We start from the raw sequence: 17,986 nt of genomic DNA, 5'->3' as shown, positions 1-17,986 counted from the left end.
TGTTTTTGTTGGATGTGATCAGAATGAAGAAGTGTTACCTAAATTTTTTGAGAAGTAACTATTTAAAAAGATAGAAATACTACTTTTGGAAGCAGTTGTTTTAAACCTCTGCTCTCAGTAATAGCAGTTTGGTTTTCAAATGCTAAAAATCATTTAACATCCAATGTCGGAAAAATAGGTGAATAAACTGCATGTGTAATGGTATTACTGTGGTCACTATTAATTCAAAGCATTTTTATCTATACATCATGACATGATTTATGACCCTATTATGTCTGTTTTACTAAAAATCTTTTTACATCCATGCTTTTCTCATTTCTTGTTGACCAACTGGTGATTTGATTAAGTCCGACTTAAATATACTTGAGATCTCAAAACTAAAATTAAAGTTGGGGAATGTGATATAATACTGAGTATCTTCAAAAAGATGGTGCTGGGTATTTCACATTTGTCTCCCAAAACAGGTATGTTTACACCAACCTATTCTGACTCTACCATTCTTGACAGATATGTTGTGAAAACTTAAAAGAAAGCTCTTAGAGAGAATGAAGAGTTTTGTAGAAAAGGCAAGCAGGATTCCTTAGGGTCTTATGAGTCATAAAAAGAGCTTCTTAAAAAGAATGGTTCATTCTGTGAGCATTACCACTTTTTTATACTGAATGAAGTAGAACTCTGTAGGGGGGAACAAAAAAAGGTCTTGGTAGTTTGAAACTCTCTATTACCTGTCTGGAAAAAAACCCAAACGGAATAATGTGGCTTTACATGTAATTAATTACTGGGACCAGTGTATGCTATAGTATTTTTAAAGACCAACTGTATTTGCAGCATACATATGCAGCATAATATAACCAGAGTTCCATAGCTTAACTGCATGTTTGTTTGTTCTGGGTCTTCTTAATCTTGATGCCTGATAGTTTCATTTGTTACCTTAGTTATTCTATTTCTAGAAACAAGAAAAAAATGTTCTTCAGGCAATTTTAAATTTTTTATTCTTTAACTTCTACATAAGTACTATACTTTTTTTAGGCTAAATAAAAAAAAACTGTCTGTTTAGTTTCCTTCATAGTTAAAGAATTCCTTTATGCTTTTACGTATTTTTTTAGTATTGTGCACTACTTATTTTTTTTTTTTCTGATGGGAGAGAGGGGATCTGGGACACAAGAGACAAAACCAGTGTGCATCACTGAAGATGTGAGTGCAGAGAGTTCCTACCACAGCATAAGGGTTTTCTGGTTTTGTGTCAAGGGTTTGGGGATATGGTACATTTGTGTCATTTTTCCCCTTCAGTACTCAACCTGAAGTTCTAACATTTTCTTTGCTTTTTGTATTATCCCTTGTTATCTCACAGGGTTGTCTGTGGTAACTCCAGGTTTGTATGGTTCTTTTTCCCCCTCAGACATATCATGGTGCACAATTAATTTTATCATACTTCGCAGGGATTACTTATGTACCTATTTTGAATTTTATCTGCCATTTTATTTTTTAACTGATTAATATTCTGGTACTAAGGCACAATTTTTAGCAGTCAGCTTCAATTTCTGTTGTAATAGATAATTTATTAAACTGTGAAAATCAGTTTCATGTATGACTGAATCAGGCAGGATAAATTTTTGTGATAACTTTCTTTCACTGAAAAAGTTGAATATTTATTTTTGGGCTTTGTTAGCTAATACAGCTTTTTCATTTGTAAGATGGACCCCCCTCTTTGCACCTATGACCTTTTAAGACACTTTTGTAAGGGAACTTCACCTTTTAAATCTAAATAAGTCAACCATGTCATTGTTCCTTCCTCCTCACTCCTTTGAGCATTTTATTAATAGAAAAAATTCTTACAGTTTACAAAAGTAGCATTCTTTCACATGGAAACTGTTTCTGTATCTACTAATTCTAACCTTTACTGTCCCTACAAGACTGTATAGTGTAGGTATCATTTATTTGTGTACAGTTCTCAGGAGCCCTTTTGATTTAAAAATAAAGTATGTCCGTATTTGCCACTTACTTCTCCAGTAGGAGGCGTATTTTTAACAAAATATGTACACAGAACACCTAGATTCAATAATTTAAATTTCTGAAAAGTCTACCTTTTAGTCCTGCTGACTATTTCTTTTACTATTTCTGCTCAGAAAACTTTGAGGTAATTCCTCTAGTTTATTGTAATTTAAGTCCATTATGAGACCCTCAAAATTCCTCTGTACAAAATATTGATGGAAAGAATTAATTGGCTTTTCTATGCGATTTTGGAACTTCAGTGGTATAAAGCCAGTAATGAAAACATATGAATTTGGCAGGGATTTTTGAGGACAAAAAAAATAGCATATCTCTTGTTCCAAACTATTGCTAGATTCCAGGTGTGGAGTTTTAGGTTATGAAGGAATAAATCATTAGCTTTTAAAGTAGTTTTTAAATTCTGAAACTGACTGTTTTTCCCACCTTTGATGTGTTCAGTTAGTAAGCTCGTTTGGTTGAAATTTTGCTCAGAAAAGGTAAGTTGGAAACAATGGAAGAAAATATTTTGGAAGACACGAGCCTGAGTGGTTACTGTTTGCCATAACAATGAATAATTTAATATATCTGCCAATGTGTAGTATGAGTAGGTGACCATTTTTTTGTTTGTTTGTTTGTTTTTCCTCCTTACTTTTTCAAGCCTATGGAAAAGTGTTCCTAGTAAGGAAAGTAAGTGGCCACGATGCTGGAAAGCTGTATGCCATGAAAGTACTGAAGAAAGCAACAATAGTTCAAAAAGCCAAAACAACAGAGCACACAAGGACAGAACGACAAGTGCTGGAGCACATTAGGCAATCACCATTTTTGGTCACATTACATTATGCCTTCCAAACAGAGACAAAGCTTCATCTCATCTTAGGTGAGTAGTTTTCAGGAGTTGAGTCTCATGTCAATGAAAATAAAGCAAAACAAAACCTGCCGTATTATCTCCTTAATTTTTGGTAGTATTTTTTCTTGTGGTCCTAAGTACTATGTGTTTGGAGATTGCATGAGACCATAGGAAGTAAAATACTGTTCATCATCAACAGCCTGTGTGGTTTTCCTGTTAGAACTTAAGTGTTCTACTCTGACTTAGGGAGGGGAGGTGGAAGTAAAGTATTATCAGTCACTTCATGCAGCAAAAAATGTATGTGACTGTAAGTATCTAAACCAGAGAAATATTTTCTTGGATTTACCTGGAAGATGAAATTTTGATTTGTTCTTTTTAAACCATTATTACATAATTTTCTACACATTTTCCAATAAACTGCTAACATGAATGAAAAAGTTTTTAATGTGTATCGATTAGCGCGTTAAAGGGATTCAATGTATTTTCTATGTACTCTGCCACTGCATATGCAGCATAGAGCTTATTGGTGATGTGGGATGACCAAACGTGACTGTGCTTTTGGGATTAGTTGGTAGGAAAAAAAAAACAACAAGGAAATATTTATGCAGCAGAAATCTTCTATTTCAAACATACTGCATGTTTTACGCTAAGAACATAGTGTATATTATCCTTAATGGACTCAGTATTTAAGTTGCATGGATCAGAGGACAGAGCTGTCAGTATGCTGACTAGTTAGTATGCTGTTTTAGCACCGAAATGCTGTGATCAGAAAGATCCTATCAGGCAGCTCTTTTTTACTGCACAAATGTGCACATACTGTGAGTGATGCCAGTTCAAGATAATTACACTTTGATTTATTTCTACTCAAGTTCCTTACAATAGTGGAGTCTGCAAGTTGTTGGTATGGTTTCCTGCTGTTAAATGGTGGTGAAAATACTTGTGTTGGGGATCAGTGTCTTATTTTACACGTTCCATTGCTTCATTTGGTAAGTCCTACCAGTGCCTTCCATATATCGTAATTGGTGAGAGGTGCTTGCTAATCAACTATTGTATAGCAAGCCTTAATAGGACATTCCACTTCTGTCTTTGCCATTTTACTTTCCATTTTGATATGACAAACCACATCTTGTTCTGTGGAGTTCACAAGGTTGGCAGAAGACAGACTGGAAATTTCTTAGGGCTTTCAGCTTGGTTATAGTTTCTGAATGTGCCAGTCTCTATATTCCCTGCCACTATTCTGTTTCAGGACAGCAGTGTTTTGTGGAAAGACCCCGAGATTAAGGAATTGTATTCCTTTTGGTTTATTTCTCAATTTCATTGCCTTTGAAGAATCCTTTCTTTCTCAAGAAGGCAAAGGGATTTTTCTTCTGATAGTAAGGAACATATGCTTCAGGAGATGAAGAGAGTATTAAAATCAGCTATAAACCTTACTGCTTCAGGAAGCACTGGTTGCCAAAATTTATTTGATCTTTGACTATTGAGATACTTGCATGGTTCACTTTTTGGGTGTTAAGAGGCAATGCCTGAGTGAAGAATACATTGTTTTAGTGAATTATTTGAAGGATTAAGTGGTCCTTTAATTGAAGTACTAGCTTTGCAATTCCTTTAAGCTTGTAACTTCCATTTATTTAACTTTTATTAACAGGTTGATTTTGACATTAATAACATTTTATTAATGTTACATGGATCTACACCGCTGGCTTTAAATTCTTAGGAAGGTGTTCTATGCACATAACTTAGTTCATATACTACCATGAGATAATGGAGGTGTCTGAAGATGTCAGGCTTAAATAGAGTATTCACTCTTTTTGAAAATAAGAGCTGAAAATTGTTATTTTTACCACTTCCTCTGACCAGGACATTAAAGAAATATGTAAAATATTGTCACAGACTGGAAAATACTAATGAGTGAAAATTACAAGTACGTTGATGGCTTTGTGGTTCCTTAATGTTAAGCTGTAGTAATGAAGCTCCTTATTTTTCCTTTTTGTAATTGTAATGGATTTAATTATTTGGGAAAATTGAAAGAAGGAGTGAGGCAAAATGTTAGCATGTGTTATAAATGTTGTAGTACCATTCTTTAAATCCAGATATTTTTGCTGGATTGCAGTTTAGATACCATTAGAAGTATTTAAAACAAAACAGCAAACCAAAAGGGGAAAGCCTGCATACCATATTTTGCATCTCCCCTGCAAAAGGGGGAGATGGACGTAGGTGCCGAACTACAATACCTAATACATATAAATACGTGGTAATGGAGAAATTTAGGTGACACAAGGATAATTACAAGGCAAAAAACCCCTTTAAATGGAATGAGAATTACAAGCTTGACAATACATTCTCACAAAAGTCAGAGGAGGGAGCCCAGTAATTCTGAAGAATATTATATAGCTGATAGGGAAGACTGAGCATATGCCCACCATAGCACAGTATTAAGGTGATCTTTGAAGAAAGGGTGGTTTGAAGCAAGAAAGTCAAAGCTGATGCATAATTAAAGGGTTTGTGTTTTGTTTTTTTCTGGGGTCCTTTTTTTCCTTCTTTTTTAACATAGTGTGAATGATTAGAGGGGTTTTAACATTTTCTTTTAATAACTTTTTCTAAAAGCAAAAATACCTTCTATCTAACATGGCCTAGAGCTACCTTATAATTCAACTGGGCTTCTCACCCTCGCTGACAAAAAACCCCAACTATTTGTTGCAAGTTTGTCTCATTATGTACATTTTTGTAAATTATTTCTTTGGTTTAGGTTTGGAATTCGTGTTTCAGAGGCTGCTGACTTTTGGGAACCAGTCTCTGGCTTTGTTTTTGTACCTAGCTTATTTTGGCATAAAAGCAATGTGTCATTTGAGTTTCAAGAGGTTTTCCAATTGGAGTGTCTGTGCAGTGCTTTGTACAATTCTTGATGCCATAGCCATGTGAATTGAGTCTGGATCAAGTGCAGATGTGCAGCTGCATTTGTCATGTTTCCAGAATACAGGCTTTGGAGTTGATTCTGGTTTTTAGGTTAAGTGATTGTATCCACATGAGTACCAGTTCTGTACAGAGCTCATCATATGGGGTTGACCTCCTAATACTTTAAAAAAAAAAAAAAAAAAAACAAACAAAAAACCCCAAGCTATCAGGTTTCTATTGAAGTAATTGATATGCTTATATTTTTCCTATTGTGTCAATGGTACATTTGATCTAGCACCAAGAACTTGAAGGCTGGTTATTTGCACTGGGTTGTGGTTAGTGTTGTAAGCTAAATAGAATTAGAATTGTTCTACCACTCCTGTGGCAGCTTTGGCTTATAGCTGCCATGGTCCTTATAACAGTGCCCAGGAATTCAGTTCTTACTCATGGATTTATCTAGTACACTGGTGCATCTATAGAAGCTGTATTCAACAAAATGTTGAGTAAGATGTTGTGAGGCATGTTCCCTGCTGTGTATATGTTGACCTGAAATATAATACGGGGGCTCTGAGGTTAAAAATCGATTACTTTAATGTTTATTGCTAGCATAAACAGCTCTACCTCTAAAATGTGTTTGTTGCAGTGGAGCTCTCTGGTGATAATTACTTTTTGTTCCCTCTCCTGGATTATGGGGAAAACCTTTGTGTCATAGCCTGCAAAGAATGAAAGTGATTTCTATGAGGGAATGTATGTGGAAATAATGTCCACCAGTAAATTTTGCCAAGAAAATTCCCTTGTTACTCCGAAGTATTTCAGAAAAATGTAGAAGTAATCTATTTGTAGTTATCATTTTTACTCCTTTTATATTCCTACATAACTAAAAGTCTTACATAGCAAAAAATATTAATCTTTATAATCTGAGGCTTATTTTATGGTTTTGATGGTAATTTAGGAGTTGATTGTGTTCATTTGTCAGTTCCTGAAGAAGGAAATTGTACAACATGGTGAAACATTAGAGTTACAATAAAGTAAAAGCATCTGATTCCAGAACATCTCATTAAATAGCTTACAAAGTATACCTCTCAATATTCCAATATGAAAAATAAGTTGTGAGAAAGGGAAATTATAAAGTTCTTTGTTCTACTTTTTAGACTATATAAATGGAGGAGAATTGTTTACTCACCTTTCACACAGAGAAAGATTCTCAGAAAATGAGGTGCAAATTTACATCGGGGAAATCGTATTGGCACTTGAACATCTCCACAAGGTAAAGTATCTTTATCCTCATGTTTATTTTGTGGAACTACAATTGTATTCTTCACATCATGTAAAGTTAGTAAGGTGAATACATATACATATATATATATATATATATATATAAAACATGTATAATATATGTATTTTTAAATATTTTAAAATTCAAAGTAATTTCCTGGGAATGGGATGCAAGTTGTATCATTAGAAATACTACCTAGTGAAGTGTCTATTCATGTGAATCAGATTAAAGCTACAAGATTTTGTCCTCAGTGTGAAGAGTTGCTATTCAAATACTGTTTGTAAATACACATTCTTATGAAATGTGTGACAGTAAAACTTAATTGTAGTCAACATGAACAGTGTTTGGGTTGCACTGTTCTTCAGTTGTCCTTGTTTTGATACAATTAAACAGCAGAGTTAAGAAGTTTCCAGACAACTGTAGGCATGAAAAGTGTTGAAGTTTTCAGAGGTAATAAATAAATTTGTAGACAATTAAAAAGCATACATGTATTGTGTAGAAGATACTACAGAAGCATACACTTTCCTTCTCAGTGAAGTTCAAACTGAGTTTTGCACTCGACAACAATCACTGAGATAAAAAGAATACAGTATGGCATTAAAAATTATCAGAGTTTACACTGTTGCATTAATGTCTTAAAATTTTAAGTTGCTCTAAGTTATTTTTTTCAAAGGCATTTTAAAATTGTAAGAGGTGGAACTTGTAGAGGTGCAACCTTCAGACATCAGTTTAACTTAATAATAGGAGTTCACTAGTTAGTATTTAAATGCATTCAGTGTTGTCTTGCAGATGTGCTTACACTGATTTGGAAATACTTTTTTCATATTCTGTTGCAGTTGGGGATTATATATCGGGATATAAAACTTGAGAATATTCTGCTTGATTCTGATGGCCATGTGGTGCTGACAGACTTTGGTCTGAGTAAGGAGTTTCTTACTGATGAGGTGAGCATTTGAAGTGTGGACAGAACCTAGTGAGATCACAGTCAGATTCTGTCTCATTGAAATCATAAACACATTTGAAAAGGGAGAAGAGTTTCATTCTAGGCTCTTATTTCACAGAACAAAATCTAGTAGTCTGTTTCGCTGGGTTTTGATCTTCCATTTCATTGGTCTTTGGCTTGCTAGTGTTGTCAGACATTTTTGTCTGTTCTAGTGTTTCCTGAAACGCCTTCATGCTCCCCACTGCTGCCCTTTGTGTGAAAAAGGAGAATTCCACATCAGGCCGGAAAGCCACTTACATTGTCATTTTCAGATACCTTTTTAAAAATGCTTTATTGTGCTACTACTTTGCAGTGACTAGGCAAATGGTATGCTATGACTCTTCTTTATGCTAATAATAATGATTGTATTATTATCTCGTCTCTTTCTGATGTCTTTTTGTCACTTTTGATAACCTTAATTGCAAGCTTTTAAGCTAAAAGCTCATTTCTTGTTAAATATGTGCATAGTACCTAACATAATGATCTCTGACTGTTGATGTTAGTTGTTAATTATTTGTAAAGTACAGTTTTATCTCCATGTAAGCTTTTTAGATTTCAAAGAGTTGCAATTGAGCAGGATTTTCCTTCTGAGAGAACTGAAAACTGGTGATTTTTTGGGTTTCATTTTCTATATCAGAGGTATTGAAAACTGGGACTGCAGATCCAAAACTCTTTGTTAGAAGCAGTAGAGAGGCTTTCTAAAAATAGGTAGCTGGTAGTTTCCTCTAGAGTATTTGCATTTCAAATGGAGTCTGGTAGGATTTGGAAGGTACCATTTAAAGATACATAAAATGTTAGTTTCTAATAGGGAAATAGTACAGATAAATTAAAAGGAATATTCTGATCTTGTAATCTCCAAGAGGAGGCTCAACTGGTGTGATAAAGGATTAGGAGCAGTTTGCCTTTCCAGTGCAAAGAAAGGCATAGAGACATTCTGTTTTCAGCAGGAAGGAATGAGAGTGAAAGGTGTGGCTAGGGAGGAACAAGACCTTTGTAGAGGTGTGGGAGAAGCTGTGCTTGGCACAAGAGATAAAGTACATGAAATGGTGTTACTGCACCAGTGGGAGAAGAAAAAGACCAGTCTTTAAGCCAAAAGTTGAATGAAGCAGAAATCTTTCCTGTGATCAAGACAATCCTGAATCACTGACTTTTTCAGTCTCAAAATATGGTTTTGGGAAATACGTTTGTATCACGTCAGTGCTCACCTTTGGGATATCATTTACAAGCAGTGCAGGGACAGGGGAGGACTGGGATAAATATCAGAGCTGTCTGTTTTTCCACATTCTGAATCAGATTCCTCTTTATCCAGTCATTAACTAATGTGGTCTTGCTGCTTGCTAATTTAATGTTAGTTCCTCTGACTCCATTCTGTTTTCAAATATACCTCTGATATCTCTTCATTTAATCACATTTTTTCCTCCTCCTTCACATTATGTATTTGTCTTTTCTGTCAGAAAAATCTCAACTTTTCTAGTGTTTCTTGTAAGGAAAAAAGTAATTGCAATTGTATCATTTGCTCTCAAAAATCTAGGAAATGGTTTGCACATGACTAGGTTTTGTGTGTGCTATTGTAATTCAGCTCCTGAACTAAAACGTTATTAGAATAACCCATTTACACATAGAAATTGACTTCATATTGTGTTCTCTGTAAACAGTTAAGCTACTACTAGAACACTTAATTTACATTACAAAAGATACTTAACTTACACTTCTGAACTGATGTACTTACAAGTGGTAAAATTTGCCTGTAGAATTGCAGCTTATATTTGTTTCCATGCTGGTTGGGCAGCACTTCTAAATAAACTTACACAACAGCATAAGTCAGATAATAGTGTAGAACTTGCAATTAAATTAGAGCAGTCAGTGTGTGTTCCTTTCTTCCCCTCCACATTTCTTCCATAGCCTACCCAGCTTCTTAAAATAACTTAACAAGTAAACAACTATATTTATGCAAGTGAAATTTAGTCTAGTAACCCCCCTATTGCAATTGTATTTTTTGAAACAATATATATTTAGGCTATTAAAAATGTATAAAACTATCAGTAATTAAAAGCATGTACTGTGTTTACAATTCTTATCAGAGAGAATTATTTACTCTGTATTTATGTATTTCTGACAGTTTTGTAGTTTGGAATACTGCTAGGAAACATCCTAGTTCAATGTTTTCAATATCCCTGCTTTAATCTGATGATTAAGTATTTCCAGGTATCTGAGCAAGTTTAGAATCTAACAGACCTTGTTTTCTAATACAAAGGGTGTACTATTTATTCGCTATAGTAACTGTAGCAGATTAATTTACTATTCAGCAAAGAAAAGATAAGAATCTGGTTTTCCTAAGATCTGTTTGTCTGAAAGGAAGCAAATGCGTGTGACTTACAGGAAAACAGAAACATACTGATTTCTGCTGTGCACCTACTAAGGGTGAGTGTGAAGTGGGTGTCCCCAGGTATCTTGTTTTACAATTGTTATGTGAAAGTGTTTATCACATGGAAGAATTACAGATCCACTCTGAAAGTAGGGTGGTTTTAAGAGCTCCTGAAGCATGTTCATTTTAATGTGTTTTAATTTAATTTTATAATTTTAGTTTTTTTAATTAAAATGCTACTTGATTCTTAAAATCCTTTTTCTTCCTCACATTTCCTTTAATTCTGTAACTGCACTACAAATCCTACTTCAGTGTGTATAGTGAACTCTATCTCTTTGGAAAATGAATCTGAACATATTCTTGTAGTATCTATTCTGTAGGATTATGCATAACAATTAGCATTGTGCTTGGTAATTATATCCCATCTAGTATGCTTTCTTCCAGAGTATGGTGAAATATTCAAGTCTTCTGCATTAGTATGCATCTTCTGCATATTTTGAGGGTTTGTGTTTTACAGAATCAAAGAATGGCTAGTGTTGGAAGACATCTTAAACCATCTAGTTGAACCGTCTACTTCCAACCCCCCCTTCATGGGCAGAGACTTTCCACTAGACCAGGTTGCTCAAGGCCCCATCCAGCCTGGCCTTGAACACTTCCAGGAAGGAGGCAGCCACAACTTCTGTGGGCAAGTGTCTCTTCCAGTGTCTCACTACCCTCAAATTAAAGAATTCCTTCCTCATGTCTAACCTAAATCTCCCCTTTTCAAGTTTATTTTCAATAATTTCCCCTTGTCCTCTCACTACACACCTTTGTTAAAAGCCCTACCCCAGCTTTCTTGTAAGCCCCCTTCAGATATTGGAAGGTTGCTATAAGGTCACCTTGAAGCCTCCTTTTCTTCAGACTGAACAACCCCAACTTCTTTACTCTGTCTTCATGGGGGAGGTGCTCCAGTGGCTCTCCTTTGGACAAGTTCCAGGAGCTCTGTCCTTATGCTGGGGACTCCAGAACTGAACACAGGACTCCAGGTGGGGTCTCAGAAGAACAGAATGGAGGGGAGAATCACCTTCCTTCACCAGCTGGCTGTGCTTCTTTTGATGCAGCTCAAGGGCCGGTTGGCTCTCTGGGCTTCGAGTGCACATTGATGACTCATGTTAAGCTTCTGATCCACCATCACCCACAAGTCCTTCTCCTAAGGGCTGTCCACAATCCATTCTCCTTCCAGCCTGTATTCATGCATGGGATTACTTCAACCCATATGCAGAGCCTTGCAATTGGCCTTATTGAACCTCATGCAGTTTGCACAAGTCCACTTCTCCAGCCTGTCCAGGTCCCTCTGAATGGCATCCCTTCCCTCCAGTGTGTTGGCTTCACACAGTTTGGTGCTGTCAGCAAACTTGCTGAGAGAGCTCTTAATTCCACTGTCTGTGTCACTGACAAAGATGTTACACATCACTGGTCTGAGTACAGACCCTTGAGGAACACCCCTTGTCACACATCTCCACTTGGATGCTGAACCACTGATCACAGCTCTTTGGGTGGAGCCAGCTCCTCATCCAACAAGTGGTCCATCCATCAAATCTGTATCGTTCCAGTATCAATACCATATCCATATCGAATCTGTTTGCTTAATGAAGTTTAAGGAAAATTGTCAGATACTGAACCTTGTCAATCCTCAATCTGAGAGCCTATAAATGTTTTCATTAATAAACAACATATAGGAGTAGCTGTTCTGAAGGAGGGATGATTGAATTGCAGTGTAAGTCAGTTGGATGGGTATCTGTGTAATTCTGTCTGATGTATAGAATGATTAGTTCAGGTAAGCTATTGTTTTCCCATCTGAAAATCTATAGATCAGAGCTGCAACTGTAGTTTAGCTGCTAGGTGCTTTTCATTGCTGAAGTGTTGTTTGCTTTTCTTTATTAGCTGGCTTAGCGATCATTTTGTTCTGGAAAGAAAATTAGTATATAATTAAGATATTTTAAAGGAAATTTCATTAGCCACCTTCTCATTTTTTCTTTACTGTGTATTTTGGTAGATTAAGTAGGAAGAGATATGCACAAATTCTTAGAGTGGTTTAAAGGCAGTCTAGAAAAGAAGGAAGTGACTACAACTTGATTCTTGTTTTGTGGTGTTAACTGTAATGTCACTTGAGGGAGCTGCTAAATTATCTCTGCATTTAACTTTAAAAGATCCTTTATAATTGTTCAATTAAAGTGATACTATCTGATCACTGAAATCTGATAGTACATTATCTGAACACTGAACATTCTCTTGTGACGATGAATTACAAAAATTCATACTGCAGAAGACAATCTGCTTATTAAACAACTGTTCAACAGCGTAGACATAGCGCAGTTGTAAGGAGTAGGTTTACACTTCTGCAATGAGGAAAAAGCTAGAAGTAAACTGAATAGGGAAGTTAGTCCACAAAAGTTAACATTGGTTATAGGTCTGTCTGGACAAATAGTCATTGTTTCTTTTATTTTGTAAAAGGAAATGAAACAGTGGCAAAAACTTCTTTGCTTTAATTGGTGTACTTCCGTTGGTGTTTTCGGTGCCCTGAAATTGAATATTCAGAAAATACGACGCATCCTAAAGGCACAGAACTGAACTGGACTCATTTTACTGTAAAATTAGGTCATAAAGGATCAGATGACTGCTCAAGAGGTATCCCTTTTCCAGTCCTTATCACAAAGATGATTGTGCTTTCCCAGCATGGAGCAGTAATGCAGAAGGCTGGAGTGCAAAGTACATTCTGTCCAGATTTTGATGCCAGAATTTCAGTGTTATTAAGAATTTTTTCAAGACTGATCACGATTTCTGACAGTGACTGTTCTAAGAATATTGTTTTCTTACTGCAATATACCACTTAAAAAATCACTTTTTTTGGGGTAAATGCAGATCCAAGTGTTAAGAGCCTCATATTTTCTATTGGATCCTGGAATAATATGTTGCTAGTCAACATTGGAAAATGTTGCTGTTTTCCTAAGGAAAAAGTATCTTCTGGGGGTCAAACACTACCATTTTAATTTTTTTTCTCATAGATTTTTGAATTTTTTTAAATTTTTTTTTTACATCTTGGGTTACTTGGGCAACTAGGTGTGAAAAACTTCAGTGAGCAGATACTTCTGGCTGTGTGTAAATTAATTTAGAATCACATGTGTTGGGGTGCATTTGAGCAAAGTTGTCTGCACCTACTTGTCTACCTTTTACAGCCAGTGCTCCCTGAGACTGTAAGTATTTATTTAGCAACTCCTATGCATTTTTTATTTACATTCTCCTTTTGAAACATGAATTTTAGAACGATTGCAGTGGCAGCTTGTAGAATTACCTCCACAATCAGTGCTCTCTTACACCTTATAATTTTGCTTCTACTTAATGAAAGAGGATTTTTTCAAGTTCTGCTTTGTGTACAATTTTTCTCTCTTCTGGTACTGCTACCTCTCTTCTCAAAGAATGATGCTTTAGAAAGCACGTCTTCCAAAAATTGGATTTTTGAGAAGAACCTAGTACAAAATGTTCATCTGGGATGACAGTGCTCCGTACTTGCATTCCTCCCACACAATAATGTGCTGTTTCTGAATTTTTTTTGCCTGCAGAATGAAGAGTTTTCTTTTATTTCTTCTTAGTGACTTGATTTACAAATCCATTATCAGGAACTCGTTTCAAGACTTCGTTGTACAATTAAAATGGCACTGCATGGTGGAAGCAAGTGTAACTGTTGTATAAATCTGAGAATTACTGCCCACTGTAGGAGAAGAGTAGGTTTGAGACAACCTGCAAGCGTACAAGGTTGTGGCACTTGATGAGATCCATCTGTGGATTTTGAGGTAGCTGGCAGATGAAGTTGCAAAGCTGCTTTCCATCATATTTGAGAAGTTGTGGCAATCTGATGAAGTTCCCGTTGTAAAAGGGGAAACATGGACCCCATTTTTGAAAGGGAAAAAAGAGCTGGGGAACTACAGGTCAGTCAATCTCATCTCTGCCCAGCAAGATTATAGAGCAGATCCTCCTTAAGGCTCTGGTAAGGCACAGGGAAAATGGGAAGGTGGCTAGTGGCAGCTGAAATCATCTATCTCCACTTGTGCAAAGCATTTGATGCTGTCTTCCATGACATCCTGGTCTCTAAATTGGAAAGACATGGATTTGATGGGTGGACCACTCCGTGGATAAGGAGTTGGATGGACAGTTGCACTCAAAGAGTAGTGGTCAATGGCTTGATGTCCACATGGAAACCAGTGACAAGGGTTGGTACTGGGACCAGTGATGTTTAACATCTTTTTCGGAGATATGAGCAGTTGAATTGAGTGTACCCTTAGTAAGTTTGCTGATGACACCAAGCTGTGTGGTGTGGCTGACATGCTGGAGGGAAGGGAGACCATCCAGAATGACCCTGATAGACTTGAGAAATGGGCTTGTGCAAACTGCATGAAGTTAAGTAAAACCATGTGCAAGGTCAGAGCAATTCCAAGTACAAATACAGGCTGGGTTGTGAACGGACTGAGACCAGCTCTGAGGAAAGGGACTTGAGGGGCTTTGTAAGTGAGAAGCTCAACAGGAGCTGTCAATGTGTTTGCAGCCTAGAGTGCTAATGGTATCCTGGGCTACATCAAAAGAGGCATGGCCTGCAGGTCATGGGAGGTCATTGTCTCTCTCTACTCCACTCTTGGGAGACCCCACCTGGAGTACTGTGTCCAGTTCTGGAACCCCCAACACAGGAAGGATGTGGAGCTGTTGAAGTGAGTCCAGAGAAGGGCCATGAAGATGATCAGAGAGCTGGAGTATCTCTCCTACCAGGACAGGCTGAGAGTTGGGGATCTTGTATCTGGAGAAGGGAGGCTTCAGGGAGACCTTACAGCAGCCTTCTAAGATCTGAAAGGGGCCTACAGGAAAGCTGGGGAGGGACTTTTTACAAGGGCATGGAATGATAAGACAATGGGTGATGGTTTAAAATGGGAAGAGGTTAGATTTAGATTAGACATAACAAAGAAGTTCTTTACTGTGAGTGGTGAGACACTGGAACAAGGTGCTCAGGAAGTTATGGATGCCCCCTCTCTGCAAGTGTTCAAGGCCAGGCTGGATGAGACTGTGAGCAACCTGGTCTAGTGGGAGATGTCTCCATGGCAGATGGATGGGAACTAGATGATCTTTAAGGTTCCTTTCCAGCCAAATTACTCTAGTTATAATTTGGTTGAACCCAGCAGAGCAGTCTAACTGATGTACCCTTAAATGTTTTTCTTGTGTTTGTTCTTTGTCCTCTGTCTCCTACAGAGGGCATAGTTTTCGTCCTGTATTGCAGTTACAGCTAGAGAACCAACAGTCTGTAGCTGAGAGATCTTTTGGTTGAAGCCATACTCTTTCTAATATGGACAGCTTAATTATCCAGTGTTACACCTGAGTTTTATCACCTGGAAGGCTCCTAAAAGAAATGACTTTTTCTTTAAAAATGAGGGGGGAAAAAAAAAGAAAAGAAACGAAACCAGTCAGAGTGGTGTGTGCTTTGTTGGAATAGAATTTTTGTGCTTCATTTTAAACCTACATCGTGTCTTTGAACCTTGAGAGGTCTTTTCTGTGAATTTTCATATGCATTCATAAATTGAGACTAATTATTTTTATACTGGACAATTAGAATTATGATTAAAAATATAACATCTGTTTTCCATGGAAATGGTGCATTTTTTTGTTGAGGTAAATATCAATAAAATCACTTTCAGATAGGATGACTTCTGAGGCTCACTGGAAATATGGGGCCTGGTTCTGCATGGAATTTAGGCTTTTCTTTCTTGACTTGTGATTTTCCTGAAATGCAAAATATATTTAATTCAGCTTTCTAGTAGTGCCTCTGCAACATTGCAGGTAAACTTCCATTCATGACCATATTTTGATTTACCCTATGGTCCTGGTTTTCTCCTTAAACTTTCTGAGGGAACTCTAATATCTCGCTTAACCAGTAGCCTATAGACAGTTTGCTGATAACTTTATGATACTGCAGAACTCTCCCTCTTCTTAAGTTCTTCTTAAGTCTTATAACCTCCTTCTAGAGGACCTGTGGTTCTTGACTTGTGTGTCAGGACAGGGAGAGTGCTCCTCACATTAGTGCAAGCAGAGAGCTTCCCCTCATGCAGCTTAAGCCATTCCCTTGCTTTCTATCACCAAATACCAGAGATGAGATTAGCACCTCCCTCTTCACTCTCCATCATGAGAACATTGTAGACAACAGTAAGGTTACCCTTCCATCTCCATTGCTTTTGCTGAAAAAAAACTATTATCCTTATCTATTCTAAAATTGTGGTCTCTAGTCCTTTGCCTTACTTTGGACACATTCTCATATTTTTATATCCTTATATTGTGGAGCCTAAAACTGCACACAGTAATTGAGGCTGCACCAATGATGTGTGTAGTAGGACAGTAATATTTTTTTAAAATTCATTAGCTATGATGTTCTTAATGTACCCAGGGAATGGCTGGTTCTTTTTTTCCACTTGGATGTGCTGATGGCTCATACTGAGTGCCTAAAAAACTGCCAGATCCCTCTCTGTAGGGCTGAAGCTCAGCCTCTTGTTCACCAGTCTCTGCACTGATATATCATTTCAGGAGAGAGAACTGTCTCTGGTTTCCTTCATTAGAATATGGTTGATGTTCCTAGGAACATTAATGACTTTAAGGATGAAGATTCTCTGTATGTTGAACTTCCTTGCAGTATTCAGCAAGCAATCATCTTGACTGAACTTGAGAACCTGATCTTGAGAACCAAAAGCACAGCATCCCTGCAGATCTTCTTTACTCGAACCTAAGTTGGAAATGCACCCATTTGTGCAAAGAATTACAATACTGTGGTGTAAAAAAGTTATGATATGTACCATTCATTTTTATTCCATATGATTGCTTCCCCAATTGTGAGTCTTACCCCTGTGTGAAGATTTCCTCTTTTAACATCATTATCTCCCAAGAAATGATCACATGCCAAGCAGCAAGTAATATAAGAAATCTTGGGTTGAAAGTACTTCTGAATAACAGTCATGATTACATCTTTTCATGTGCTGGAGTGTTTATTCACTAAATAGAATTCAGAGCAAGTTCTTTATCATGGTCATAACTTTACAAGTTTCAAAACAATGGTTTGAAAATTTAAATGTTTTGGAGACTGTTCTTTTTGTCACACATATTGCATGCAGACTGCTTCAAATTTATTGTAGGTGAGGCATTTTCACAGAGGACTGATAGATTTTATTTGGGGAGTAATTTTGTAGAAGTTGGAGACATAGTAGTAGCTCACATGATTTACATAGCGTTAAATCGTCACATGAAGTATAACCTGTTAGGTGATTGCTTAAAGAGAAGGCCCAAGATGTACAGAGTTTTAGCAAAACCATGATTTTATTCAGTTTGATTTTTATTTTTTTTTTTAATGTGTATACCTGATCTCCAATTTGGTATGGAGAATTTTAATACCCATGGAGTAAGGAGGAATTGTCCTTGACTTAAAGATGGTGTATAAGCTTGCTGTGCCATTTGAGATTACCTTCAGCAACAGTTAAGGATTCCTCTTGTCTTGCTGTGTCACAACATACTGAATCCTTTGTAATGATAAAGTCAGATAAAGTGAATGAAGCAGTTAAATTGACCATGTCACACATA

General features: G+C 36.7%; 1 protein-coding gene across 2 annotated transcripts in view; it reads left to right on the top strand.

Moving 5' to 3' along the window:
* Positions 1 to 17,986, top strand: part of RPS6KA5 (ribosomal protein S6 kinase A5) — an 87,669-nt gene that overhangs the window by 20,406 nt on the left and 49,277 nt on the right. For both annotated transcript variants that reach the window (XR_003987629.1, XM_030451561.1), the window contains exons 3-5: positions 2,645 to 2,863; positions 6,877 to 6,992; positions 7,838 to 7,945. Coding sequence is in view for 1 of the 2 variants with exons in the window: in XM_030451561.1 (XP_030307421.1) it covers positions 2,645 to 2,863; positions 6,877 to 6,992; positions 7,838 to 7,945 (443 nt within the window). In the remaining variant the exon portion in view is untranslated. The remainder of the gene's footprint in view (positions 1 to 2,644; positions 2,864 to 6,876; positions 6,993 to 7,837; positions 7,946 to 17,986) is intronic.

Source organism: Calypte anna, chromosome 5A (assembly GCF_003957555.1).
Source record: "Calypte anna isolate BGI_N300 chromosome 5A, bCalAnn1_v1.p, whole genome shotgun sequence".
Lineage (NCBI taxonomy): Eukaryota > Metazoa > Chordata > Aves > Apodiformes > Trochilidae > Calypte > Calypte anna.
The sequence above is the reverse complement of the archived record's forward strand: the minus strand, read 5'-3'. Positions and strand labels throughout refer to the sequence as shown.